The 13,250-nt window shown below is 40.8% G+C and overlaps 1 protein-coding gene across 1 annotated transcript in view; it reads right to left on the reverse strand.

Annotated features, from left to right (window-relative positions):
- Positions 1-13,250, reverse strand: part of LOC309561725 (calcium-activated chloride channel regulator 1-like) — a 49,234-nt gene that overhangs the window by 22,728 nt on the left and 13,256 nt on the right. Inside the window, exons 4-8 of the mRNA XM_082265718.1 lie at positions 12,757-12,904; positions 10,795-10,903; positions 6,249-6,426; positions 2,873-3,094; positions 2,449-2,673 (exon numbers count right to left, since the gene is read on the reverse strand). Of these exons, the coding sequence (XP_082121844.1) occupies positions 2,449-2,673; positions 2,873-3,094; positions 6,249-6,426; positions 10,795-10,903; positions 12,757-12,904 (882 nt within the window). The remainder of the gene's footprint in view (positions 1-2,448; positions 2,674-2,872; positions 3,095-6,248; positions 6,427-10,794; positions 10,904-12,756; positions 12,905-13,250) is intronic.

Raw genomic sequence — 13,250 nt, forward strand, 5'->3', positions numbered from 1 at the left:
GAAAACAACTGTGGTAGATGACCGAAGAATTCTTTCCCTGATGAAGAAAACACCCTTCACAACAGTTGGATAGATCAAGAAAACTCTCCAGGAGGTAGGTGTATGTGTGTCAAAGTCAACAATCAAGAGACTTCACCAGAGTGAATACAGAGGGTTCACCACAAGATGTAAACCATTGGTGAGCCTCAAAAATAGGAAGGCCAGATTAGAGTTTGCCAAACAACATCTAAAAAAGTCTTCACAGTTCTGGAACAACATCCTATGGACAGATGAGACCAAGATCAACTTGTACCAGAGTGATGGGAAGAGAAAAGTATGGAGAAGGAAAGGAACTGCTCACAATCCAAAGCATACCACCTCATCAGTGAAGCATGGTGGTGGTAGTGTCATGGCATGGGCATGCATGGCTGCCAATGGAACTTGTTCTCTTGTATTTATTGATGATGTGACTGCTGACAAAAGCAGCAGGATGAATTCTGAAGTGTTTTGGGCAATATTATCTGCTCATATTCAGCCAAATGCTTCAGAACTCATTGGACGGCGCTTCACAGTGCAGATGGACAATGACCCGAAGCAACCGAAGAGTTTTTTAAGGGAAAGAAGTGGAATGTTATGCAATGACCAAGTCAATCACCTGATCTGAATCCGATTGAGCATGCATTTCACTTGTTAAAGACAAAACTGAAGGGCAAATGCCCTAAGAACAAGCAGGAACTGAAGACAGTTGCAGTAGAGGCCTGGCAGAGCATCACCAGGGATGAAACCCAGCGTCTGGTGATGTCTATGCGTTCCAGACTTCAGGCTGTAATTGACTACAAAGGATTTGCAACCAAGTATTAAAAAGTGAAAGTTTGATTTATGATTGTTAATCTGTCCCATTACTTTTGGTCCCTTAAAAAGTGGGAGGCACATATACAAACTGTTGTAAATCCTACACCGTTCACCTGATTTGGATGTAAATACCCTCAAATTAAAGCTGAAAGTCTGCAGTTAAAGCACATTTGTTTGTTTCATTACAAATCTATTATGGTGGTGTATAGAGCCAAAAAGATTAGAATTGATTGTGTCAATGTCCCAATATTTATGGACCTGACTGTATATATATATATATATATATATATATATATATATATATATATATATGTGTATAATATATGTACACGTATATAATTATATGTATACGTGTGTGTATATATATATATATATATATATATAATTTGTATGTATATATATATATATATATATATATATATATATATATATATATATATATACACACACACACACTTTTACTTTTTTATAGTTATTTATTATATTATAATTTATGATTTTGTGTTTTTCAAACTTTATCATACCCGAGATGTTATAAAGAAGAACGCACAGTAAAAACAAATCATATGTAAATAGTTGGTTTGGGCTGCTCGTCCTTAAGAATTACATGCAAAATAATTGTACCGCTTTCAGCACCTAAATTCGGAGACATTCATACCACCAGGGAGGTTAAGCATGTGACCAGAAAATACAGAACTTCTCTCTCTCTATACTAATAGCAGTGAGGTGCATCAGCGAAGAATAAGGAGAGCACACAGAAAAATAAAAAAGCCTGAAAATAACAGTTTTTATTATTATTATATTTTTTTTAAACCCAGATTTAAATAGGATTTTTTTTTTTTTATAACAATTGAGTGTCATTTTATTATGGTTAATTAAAGTGGCTGCACAGGAGTACAATTTTTTTTAACCTTTGTATGGAATTTCAGAAAAAAAAAGTCAATCACCAGAGCTCTGATAGTTCCATTATGAGCTTGACCAATTGATTGCCATGCCATGGTTTTGAATTCTGCGTTCAATTTTGGGATGCCCAAAAATATAGGGGAAAAATATAGGTTAATATCTTATATTTGCTTTTGCCAGCAGTGCCTTGGCGAATGGGACATCACCATCTCTAAAGTGAAATCCAAGGGACTGCCAAGTAGCCCAAATTTTGCAAGAATGGTTTGAATGGAAGATTGGTTTGAATCATACAAAACAGGAAACTTAGCTTCCCTTGGATCTAGGCAACACTTTTGAAAATAATCCCTTAGATGGCACTGTGCACATAGTATATGATATGCAGCCTTAGTAGATGAAATCTTGTAACAGTCGTGCAGAAGATGCCAGCTTAGAGAACTCCCTTCATTCCTTTCCCTCAGAAACAAGCCAGGACTCATGCACCTAAAAATAATTTTTGTGGTTCTTGGATTATGCAGAATGTGGACAGATCTTAGCAGGTACAAATATTTTAAGTAAAAAATATTTACACATGTTTTCATCATAGTCACGCAGAGGTTTATAGGCTTTTGACTAAATCTTTAAAAGTATGTCCACAAAAGTGTCTCCATTAAGAATAAACAGAATGTAAACCTATAAAAGAGATCTGACAAGGAAAAGATTTTAAGAAAAATGTACCTCAAATCCTTTACGAACTCCAGAGCATATGTTTGTACCTCCAGTTGCGGTCTTTGGAAGAAGACCCTTGAGTCTGTCACGGTCAATGGTGTTAGTTATTTTCACCAAATTAGACAGAATTGTTGCGTCACTAGAGAAACTGACAATTCCAACACGGGAACCTGTTTCGACAATCTGCATGATGTAAACTTCTGAAGACTGGTACAGGCGGCTTATGCGATCACTCTGCAAGGAACAAAAAGTTTATGGAAAACTTTAAGCTAAATTTAACTTTAAGTTAAAACAAAAAAGTACTATACACGCTGTGTATCAATACAACACACAAAAATGGTAAAATGTCAAAGGACTCTCTAAGAGATTACATATTTGCTGGAAATGGAATTTCAATTTACCATTTACATTTTTTTTTTAAAACTATACTTACTCCACTCATGCTTCCAGAAACATCCAGTACTAAGGTGACCACTCTGTCTTTATATTGCAGCAGGGAAAAAGTAGGGGCAGGGATATTGGTATTTTCCAATGGAGCCGATTTCAGGTCAGGAGATTTCATGATGACTTCCCATGTGCTTTGGTGGTTACATAATCTGTTTTGTTCATTTGGAGCTTCTTTGTTGTGCGTGTTTTCTTTGCAGAATGCGTGCACCTTAAAAAAAAAAAAAAAATGAAAATGATGAGCAGCACTGACTAGTCATCTTCTTTGGCTGAAACTGATTAGAAGATATGGCTGGTACTGCATGAGAAGTTTCTAGATAGTGAAAATAGTGTGGTAAAGGAAAATTCTGCGCTAATATAGATTATTTCAATTGTGTGAGTGAGAAGCAAGCTGCTGCACATAAAGGATCATAGAAAAAAACCCTGAGGCCCCGTTCACACTGGTGCGATCCGACTTCCCGGGGCGACCTCACAGGTCGCGGCGCGCTGCTCGCACCGCGACCTCGGAGCGGCCGGCACGGACTTCATAACATTGAAGTCAATGCAGGTCGCTCCAGGTTGCCCCAAAGAAGCTCCGGACCCTTTTTCTAAGTCGGAGCGACTTGTGTCGCTCCTATTAGAACGGGTCCACAGCTTCTCTATGCCAGGCGACCTACGGCGACCTGACAGGTCGCCCCAGTGTGAACGGGGGCTAAATGGAAAATTAATATAAAAAATGTGCTGCGCTGTAAATGGTGATTAGGATATCACCAATTGTGACATTAGTGCTAAAAATCAAACATCAAAAAAATATACATTAAATCATATAAATGACTCAAAAACATTAGTCAAACAATCCATACAATAAGAAGTGAAGAAAAATTAGGATTTTGAATCCAAAAAAAGTCCACAGTGATATAGTGTATGAATAAAAGATTAAGGAAATCAGCCACAAGTCCCAGTAAAAATTAAATCCACAAGGCACTTTGGAGATGAAAGGAACACCGATGTGCAAGTCACCAGATAATTGAATAGGTTGGCAGTTTAGCAGATTAAGTGGGTCACTCAAATCAATGAGTAAACCTGTATGAGCTTTTTTGATGGTAATACCAGGAGTAACCACAGGGTGTCACCTCACCGACTCAAACCAGATATCCACATAATGAGTCGGTGCCTTTGTCTTTCAGGTTTTTATTTATTTTTTTACATTTTTTTTACAACCTCTTTAATGAACATACAACATTTTTGCACATATGCAACACTGCAGTGTACCACAACATTATGAGTTATTATTATTATTATTGTGATGTGCTGCCATGCATTCTGCATTGGCAGAATGCATGGGAGCACCCAATGCACTGAACTAATGTTCAGTGCATTGGGTGATATTCACAAAAAATTGCATTGTATTGCTCTACACATAGAGCAGTACTTAGGTGCAATTTTCAGTAACAGGCATTACTGCAATGCATAGATGTGAATAGACGCTAAAAGAATTACATAGGCTGTCACTGAGCTCGGCTTGTGTATGTGCAGTAGGAAACCGACTGTGGAGCCACAGGGCTTCACTTTCTGTTTCCCTTACTTGAAATTCCAGCTCCTGCACCCAAAGCCTAGTGAGCAATCATCTTGGGTGACCGTATTGCTGGATACCTGGACAGGTAAGTGTCCATAAATTAAAAGTCAGCAGCTACTGTATTTAAATTTTTTAGGGGAAGCCTAGAGCTCCTTTTTAAGTACTTATATGTATGCAAATCAGGATCTCTGACTTTACTCTGATTTTCCTGATCTGATGTCTGTTCCAAGTCAGAATTTCAAAGTATTGAAGCCACAGATGGCTAATATTCATGAAAAAAAGGAATTTAAAACAGTATTAAACCCAAAAGTTATTTTCACCTGGTGATCTGGCCTGTAAGTCTGCTGTTTTTCAACAGAACAAGCTATCCAGCAGATGTAACAGTTAAGGGTTGAGACAAACCTTTTAGCACTGACAGGGCTACTCACAATAGTCAGATTTACATATATATACACATTATATATATATATATATATATACACAGTAAAACCTTGGTTTGAGAGTAACTTGGTTTAAGAGCGCTTTGCAAGACAAGCAAAATTTTCAAATAAATTTTGACTTGGTTTACAAGCGATGTCTTGATATACAAGTAGCCTCAAGTCACAGCTGAGTAGAAAAGAGAAGAGAGGCGCCTCTAAGTGTAGCAATATGGTTAAATTTAATGAAGGTACAACATTTAGCAACTCACATGGTTGATGATAGAAACAGGCACATCTAAGGATGCAGGCATCCAGGCTAAAGCTGTCCACATGGACCATCCTCCGCATAGCCATCTACGTCATCCCTTCCATGCTGCCCCTCGCTTTCAGATCGCTTTACTGCAGTGTGGTTTTTTTCCGGTCAGGATTACAGACTGGCAGCCGGCGGTGCAGAAGATAGTCTATGTGGATAGCTTTACCCCGGATGCCTGCATACTAAGATATGCCTGTTTTATTCATCAACCATGTGAGTTGCTAAATGTTGTACCTTCATTAAATGGAACCATATTGCTACACTTAGAGGCGCCTCTCTTCTCTTTGATACTCTGTAGCTCCTGCTGGATTTTGCTTCAAATCCCCTTGTGGAAGGGGCTATTAGTGGATGGACATTTTATGGTTATATAACCTATCGCAATGCTATAATCTTTTTATATGGACTATAAATTGAAGGACTTATGAATAAATGGTTGTGGAACAAATCATCTGAGTTTCCATTATTTCTTATGGGGAAATTGGCTTTGATATAAGAGTGCTTTGGATTACAAGCATGCTTCCGGAACGAATTATGCTCGCAATCCAAGGTTTTACTGTATATATATATATATATATATATATATATATATATATATTATTTTATCATTTATACATCTTTAATTAATATAACAAAAGGTTTCTGTAACAGCTTAAAATAATGTGAACTGGAGCTTGGCTTCAGTTTGTTAGTGTATCTAAATCTGCTACTGTGTTTAACACTATCCTACCCTCAGACTGACAATGCTGACATTGAAAGATGCCTCTGTTGCGCCTCCTTCATCCATAGTGTAGGCACCCTAATACAGGAGGTGTGTTACTGGCTGGATCACCAGGTGATAACAGAGGGAAAAAAGCCAAAAAAAAAAAAAAGGAAAATGAATGCAGCCACCATATACTGTATAATGATTGGTGAGCTACAATATATTACATTATTGGCTTTGGGTTTAAGACCGCTTTAAGTAACGGACAGTACCACTTTATATATACATGGCCTAATTGGTAGCAGTCTAAGTAACAAAGAAACAAGAATAATTCAACACAGAAATATTTTCAGAGACAGATCTTGTTCTTAGGCTTACAGGTTCCAGGGCTTGTCCATACATAATAGATTCATGGACATTGCGGTCCACATTTGGGTAGAATTCGCAACCTTCCTCATAGAGCCCAGTCTCTTGGTCAATTACGCAATCTACTTTTATTTGGTGTAATCCATCATCAATATCAATTTTAGCTAAACCACTCAGACTCAAAGGACATCTGAAACAAAACAGAGCAGATATTTTACATATTGCACAGTATATGAAATAATAATATTTTTTAAAGTATTTATATTAATTTACTGTATGCTGTGTGTGGTCTTATGCAAATATTCGTGAGGCTACACCATTTTATCTTATGAAGACTGGATATATAGTATCAATAATATTGTACCAAAAAAAACAAAAAAAAAACAAAAACAACAAAGCAGCAAGCATAGTTAAACCAAAGTAAATGTCATATATTGCAGCTTACCAGTCCTTAGATGTGGTGGCTGCATTAGTTATCTTAAAGGATGAGTTCACTTTTATAGAAAAAATAATAAATACACATATTTTTTCAGAAAACAGTGCATTTATTATTTTTTGCTGCAGGAGCCTGGAAAGCATTGCACCCGCGATCAGTAGATCATGGGTGCAATGTCGGCCTCTGCAAACATGTCCTCCAGCTTTCAGCCCATACCTCTGTATGAATTTTCTGTTTGAAAGTCAGAGAAGGAGCCAGTGGACTATGAGAGTACTCATAAGCACCCCCCCCCCCCCCAGCCTATTGAAACTACACATCTGGCTGCTGATGGAAGGCAGTACTTGTAATTTATTCATTCACAGGAACCCGTGAATGAATGATGCAGCTGGGTGGGTGAGCCCTGCACATCCAGAGGCATAACTAGAACCTTCAGGGCCCCGGTGCAAGTAACCATGAAGGGCCCCCAGGACCCCTGGCCGGGGGCCCTTCCCTTTAAGCCTGGGGCTCTTCCCACTGATCCTGGGGCCCTTTAATCTCATTGTGGGGCCCTTTATTACAGTCCTGCAGCGGGACCCTTTCACAAGTTTTGCAGTGGGCCCCCTTACTGCCATCTTGGGGCCTCCCCACAGGGCCCTGTCGCAAGTGTGACCTTTGTGATCCCGGAAGTTCACCCACTGGTGTCAGTGTTTTTTTTTGGTATTTTAATTGTATAATTTTTTTCATTTTATTTAATTTTTTTACAATGTCACAGACTATGACTCTGTCCATTCAGAAAAGGAAGAAGCTGGCAAATTACATATTTACTGACCCCTTCCTGGTACTCTATTGGGACACATCCCCTGCAGCAGCCGACAGGAGAGGGAAGGGAGCAGCACACTGGGGGGAGCACACAGGGGCCCAGAGACAGCAGAACACAAGTGAACTGGATAGGAAGAATGGCGGGGGCAGCATACAGAGGAAACAATCTCCTCCATTTTCCTCCTGCAGGAGGAAAAAGGAGGAAAGTGATTTCTCTACATGCTGCCCCCACCGCCCCTCCTATCCAGGTGTACAGGGCAGCCGCACGGGCCCCCTGGGGCATGGGGCCTGGTTGCAGTTGCAACCCCTGTAGTTACACCCCTGTGCACATCCCTACTGTTTTTAAAAAGTGACAGAGGGTGTGAGGAGAAAATTCCATGCCTGCTTTAAGAGGGAGTGGGAGATCGGCGGGAGAGGAGGCAGGAGCTGGAAAATGTTATATGTTCCAGTCTAAATATAGGTGTTCTAAATACATGTTCCAAAAGGTGAACTTATTCTTTAAGGCTTTTTGTCCATTCTTTTTGCCTGATGATCTAATCAGGAACACATTTTCTGTCCTAGGGTGACAGTTGTCATTCACTGTATTGTATCTAAGCAGCATTGTCGCCCTTGGCTGCTTGCTTTTTATATGGACTACAGAACACGTTCCCATCTCCCTCCCTCCATAACTAAAACTGATTATACACAGAGTACATTTTGGCTAGTTCCTGATGAAATGGCCTGCATTTTGAGCCATGTGTGGCCCTGTTGGCATCCTAAGTTCACACTGGCATTAAAAGCAGGTGTTTGAGAGGCATTAAAAACATCCCCCCACACAAGCTTATGCAAATGATACAATGGACACATTGTCAAAACATGAAGCATCAAAACTGAAGCCTCATGTCGAGTCAGGAGGTGTTTGAAGCCTTTTAATGCCTCCACTTAAAGTCTAAGTTCGCAAACATCTGGCAGGCAGTTGTGGTGCGGTTCTGGGGCGGTAAGATTAGTTTATTTCCTGTAATGGCATAGGCGTTTGTGGAGCGGTGTAAACGCGTCTTAACACTCAGCAAATGCTTCAAAACTGCCCATAGGGCATTTGGGGAGCATTTTTAACTTGTCATTAACTCTTGTAAAATGCCAGCCTAACGCCCATTCTAAAGTTCATTAACGCGAGTCTAACGCGCTTTGTTAAGGAGCGTTTGTTAAGTGTTAGACATTTAGTCAAGTGTCAACAAGCTCTAATGCCTAACATCCTTCAATCTGAAACTGGAAGGAGCTAGGCGGAAACATGTTCAGGTATTCGGACAGCAGTGGGTGCAGCAACTGCCTGCAGCAAAAATGTGCCCATCCATGATGTTTAAATCTTACAGTGTATGGCCAAATTTTTGGGGAAGAAGCATTCTGTAACCCAGAGGTTAACTGGAGAGGCCTGATAACTTAAAGTGTTTGTTACCCCAACACTTCATATTCCTGATATATGCCTGTTGTACCATGTACTTGTATGAGAAAGTATCCTGTTCTCTTTGTATTACTTCTTTATGTGAAATCCCTGGTGATCCTGTTTCCTATTAAAAACTGACTACATGACTACACTAAGAAGGAGAGCACAATATGGTCAGTTCTATAGCTATGCTGGGAACTCAGTGTCTTCTCCTCCAATTATCAGACTTGTCCTGACACGCCCCATACTGTACAGCCAATCACTGGGAAGCTCAGTGTACTGCTGCTTCTCATCCCCCCAGCTCTTATGCAGCTAAGAACAAAGGGAATGTGATCACTAATAAAAAAGGGAAACATTTTTTTTTTTTTTTTATATCTCCACAAAAACTTTTTGCCTTTCATTTCTATTTTTAACTGAATGGGTTGTCTCAAAAGGTGATAGTTTAAAATCACTTTAACTTGCGATTTCAGTGCAGTACAGGCATAGAAAGGTACAATTCCAATGAGTTTCTGGTAGGATCAACAATTATTTTTCTCTAGTTGTTCTTAATTTTGCCTAGACATGCACTCACTAACTTATTAGAATTGCCTCTGCTAAAGTCAAATCAGTAAATGCTATAGGTTACTGAACCAAAAAATGGGTTTGAGCGTAAGAACTCTTAAATGAATAGGGAAAAATGTAATTGGGACAGATGAGATGTTTTGCAAATTCAGTCTCATGGGTGAGATATTAAAGCTGAAATCCAGGAAAAAACAAAAACATGAATTATTTTTATGCATTCTAGAACTGCTGTATACGCTGAACTTCTGACTCTGAAAATTCCATACCGGCTCCGGTACACTGCATACAGAGCAGGCTGCTTACACTCCACCCCCTCCATTCATAAAACGTCTTGTACAGGGGCGGCCCGTCCATTGGGGGCGTCCAGCCCTCTAATCCATGCGTCCGGTGCAGGGCACCGGACGAATGGATTCCAATAGGGTTTTTTTTTTTTTGAAGCACATGATTAGAGCCAGAGGCTCTAATAGGCTTCAAAAAAGGGTGGGCTCCGTGGCACAGAGCACTGCGCCCTGAGCCCACCCAGTTGTGTGACAATAGTGAATGAATATTTGTCGCCACACTGATTCACCTCCTGGCCAATCATGAAGCGGGTCCTGAGACCCGTTTCCCGATTGGCTGAAAGGAGAAGCCATGCTATTGGCCAAGGAAGAAAAGGAGGGAGGAGATGCAGGGGAAGCCCACAGAGGAGACTGAGGGGGAAGCCGTTGCTGCCGCCGCTGCCTGCCCAGGGTTAGTAAGCTGGCGACTGGGGGGGGTAGGGATGTGGGCTGGAGCTGGTGTGGTCCGGGGGGGGTATGGTGTGGTCCGTCTGCCATCCCCCCGGCCCATGGAGCACCAGCCGCACAGGTCTTGTAATCTTTTCATAGATTAGAAAGGGTTCTGTGACTAGAGGAGGGAGATTGTGACATTCATCCACACCTCCATCCAATCACAGAACAACATGTAGTATGTGAAAAGAATACTTCACAGCCTTCACTGAATAGTGAACTAGAACTAATAGAACTAATAGAACTAGGAGTGTAGTTTCCTGAGCTGGATATTTGGAGTTTCAAGCTGTCCAAGAACTAATTCAAATTTTTACCTACCAGCAGCATCCACCAATGGGACACACATCATTAGGAGTAATTTGTTTTTACACAGAAATATGCAAAAATTGTTCTTTTTCAATTGTTATTTGTAAAGCTTTTTGTTAACATACACAGTAATAAAAAAAAAAAATAAATATATATATATATATATATATATATATATATATATATATATATAACAGTTTTAAAACATATTACCAGAATAAAATAAATTGACACAATTACATTCATTTTCCTTAAGGGTGGGAGATTTACCTGGTTGCCTCGGATTTGCCGTTTTTACTGAGATACCATGGGATATCATTGTTGTATTCATCAAAAACACCCCATCTCAAGTGAGCCCATTCATGGACTAACACCCTCCCTGCAAAAAAATAATACATAATTACAGTGTGCCTGCCTACATTTAAATAAACCAGCATTACGTACAGTTTATTATCAGTTGCTGTGCTGCTCTGTCTATAATGCTGCTGCCTAATTTACTTTCCTAGTCTACAATATAAACCTGTCACCATTGCTGTTACCAATAAACCTTCTCCATTTGAGACTATGAAATAAAAGCTGTGCATGCACCGTCCCATGCTGTCCACAGATTCAGTAGAGGATAGAAACACCGCCAGTTCTGGAATAGACTGTGGCTTCCGGTCAAGGTCATCCGTCCTGAAGTCTGTACTAGGGCAATAAATTGGATGGGGAGAAGAAAGGGTTGAAGTGCGGGTGAATATGTTTTCCATAGATGGATTGAAATTTGGCTGGTTCAGCAGGGCCAAATTTCGATCCATGTGTGCCTTACCCCCATTCTCAGGGCCGGTGCTACCAGTAAGGCGACCTAGGCAGTCGCCTAGGGCGCAACTTAGCAGGGGGCACTGTCGGAGCCTGACCCGAGGTCACCTCGACAGCTCCCTAGAGGGAACATGGAGGAGACTGAGGGGGAAGCCATTGCCGTCCGGAGGAACAAAGTAAGTGATCTGGTGACTGGTGTGGACTGGACTCTGGAGTGACAGGGGGGTCAGTGGCCAGGTCTGTCTGCCATCCCCCCGACCGATGGAGCACCAACCGCCACTGGTTTTAACCCCTTCAGCTTTTTGAGGTGAGGGTGGGAGAGCATATGGGGGGGCGGCAATTTTTATTTTGCCTAGGGTGTCAAAAATCCTTGCACCGGCCCTGCCCATTCTTTTGATTGAGTTCAGTAGAACCAGCATGTTGATAAACTTTTGTCGATGAGCGACTGCAGCCAATCGAAGAGTCCCAATGTCAGAAAACAATATGCCAACTGGGATTTCTCCATCTACCTTGTTTGTGTGGATAGAGGAATCTGTTAGGGCTCTTTCACGCGGCCGCTCCGTGTGAGAGCTCCGCTGCGGTCCTTTTTTTTTTTTTTTTTCACGGAGCGGATGACATTTCTGTCATCCGCTCCGTAGGTCCGCATATCATCCCATCCGTTTGCGGATGATATGTGGACCTAATGTAAGTCTATGGGGATTGCGGATGTCAGCGGATGACACCGCTGACATCCGATTTTCCTTCCTTTCCGTTTTTTGAACGGAAGAAAAATAGGGTTCTGTTCCGTTCGAAAAAACGGAACAGAACTGAAAGGAAGGAAATCGAATGTCAGCGGATGGTATTCCGCTGACATCCGCAATGCCATAGACTTACATTATGTCCGCAAATCATCCGCAAAAAAATAGGATGATTTGCGGACATACGGAACGCCCGCGTGAAAGAGCCCTTACGCTTTTTTTTTTTTCAGCCCTCTAGCTGAATGAAAAAAAAAAACTGATTATCTATGGCTGGCTTAAGACCAGAAGCTGGCCATACACATAAAGATTTTTCTGTGTGCACTACACAGCATGTGTGGACAAATCTCCCACTCCTGCTATAGTATTTCAACAGCTGGTCCACCAGCTGTTACAATACCCCAACAGCGGCTGCATCTGATTGAATGCAGGCATCATTGGGATGACAAGTTTCCACCCAGCTCCTGTGATTTAGGCCAACAGGGCCACTCACTGGATACATTTTATCAGTGCCTGGCTAAAATCCTGACAGTATATGGCTAGCAAAAGTATGTAGTAAGCAAATGTAATCCCCACACACGTATATAATTGCAAATAACATAAAATATATATACCGGTAATTCCAAATGAAATCCAAAAACAAGGCTTTTTAAAATATTCCTACATATCAATACATTTCCATAGAGCTTATTTGCCTTACCTCTGGGACCATATATTCGCAGCACTCTGTCATTTAGAACGAAATTGGGAGTGAGGTGTATATATTTCCCAGGCTGCCCACAACCACCATATTGCAAGGTATATGGAAAATCTCCTTGAGTGAAAGGATCAGCTATGATAATATCAGCCTAAAGAAAAAACTAAAAGAGTTAAATACCAGAATAGCAGAAGCTCCTTGTTAAGTATAAGGGCTCTTTCAGACGGCCGCTCCGCTGTTCTTGTCCGCTGCGGGACTTTTTTTTTTTTCACGGAGCGGATGACATTTGTGTCATCCTCTCCGTATGCCCGCATATCATCCCATCCGTTTGCGGATGATATGCGGACATAATGTAAGTCTATGTGCATTGCGTATGTCTGATTTTCCTTCCTTTCCGTGTTTTGAACGGAACAAAAATAGGGTTCTGTTCCGTTCCAAAAAACGGAACAGAACTAAAAGGAAGAAAATCGGATGTCAGCGGATGGTATTCCGCTGAC

This window comes from Pelophylax lessonae, assembly GCF_965119305.1.
Source record: "Pelophylax lessonae genome assembly, chromosome: 8".
In the NCBI taxonomy this organism is placed as follows: Eukaryota; Metazoa; Chordata; class Amphibia; order Anura; family Ranidae; genus Pelophylax; species Pelophylax lessonae.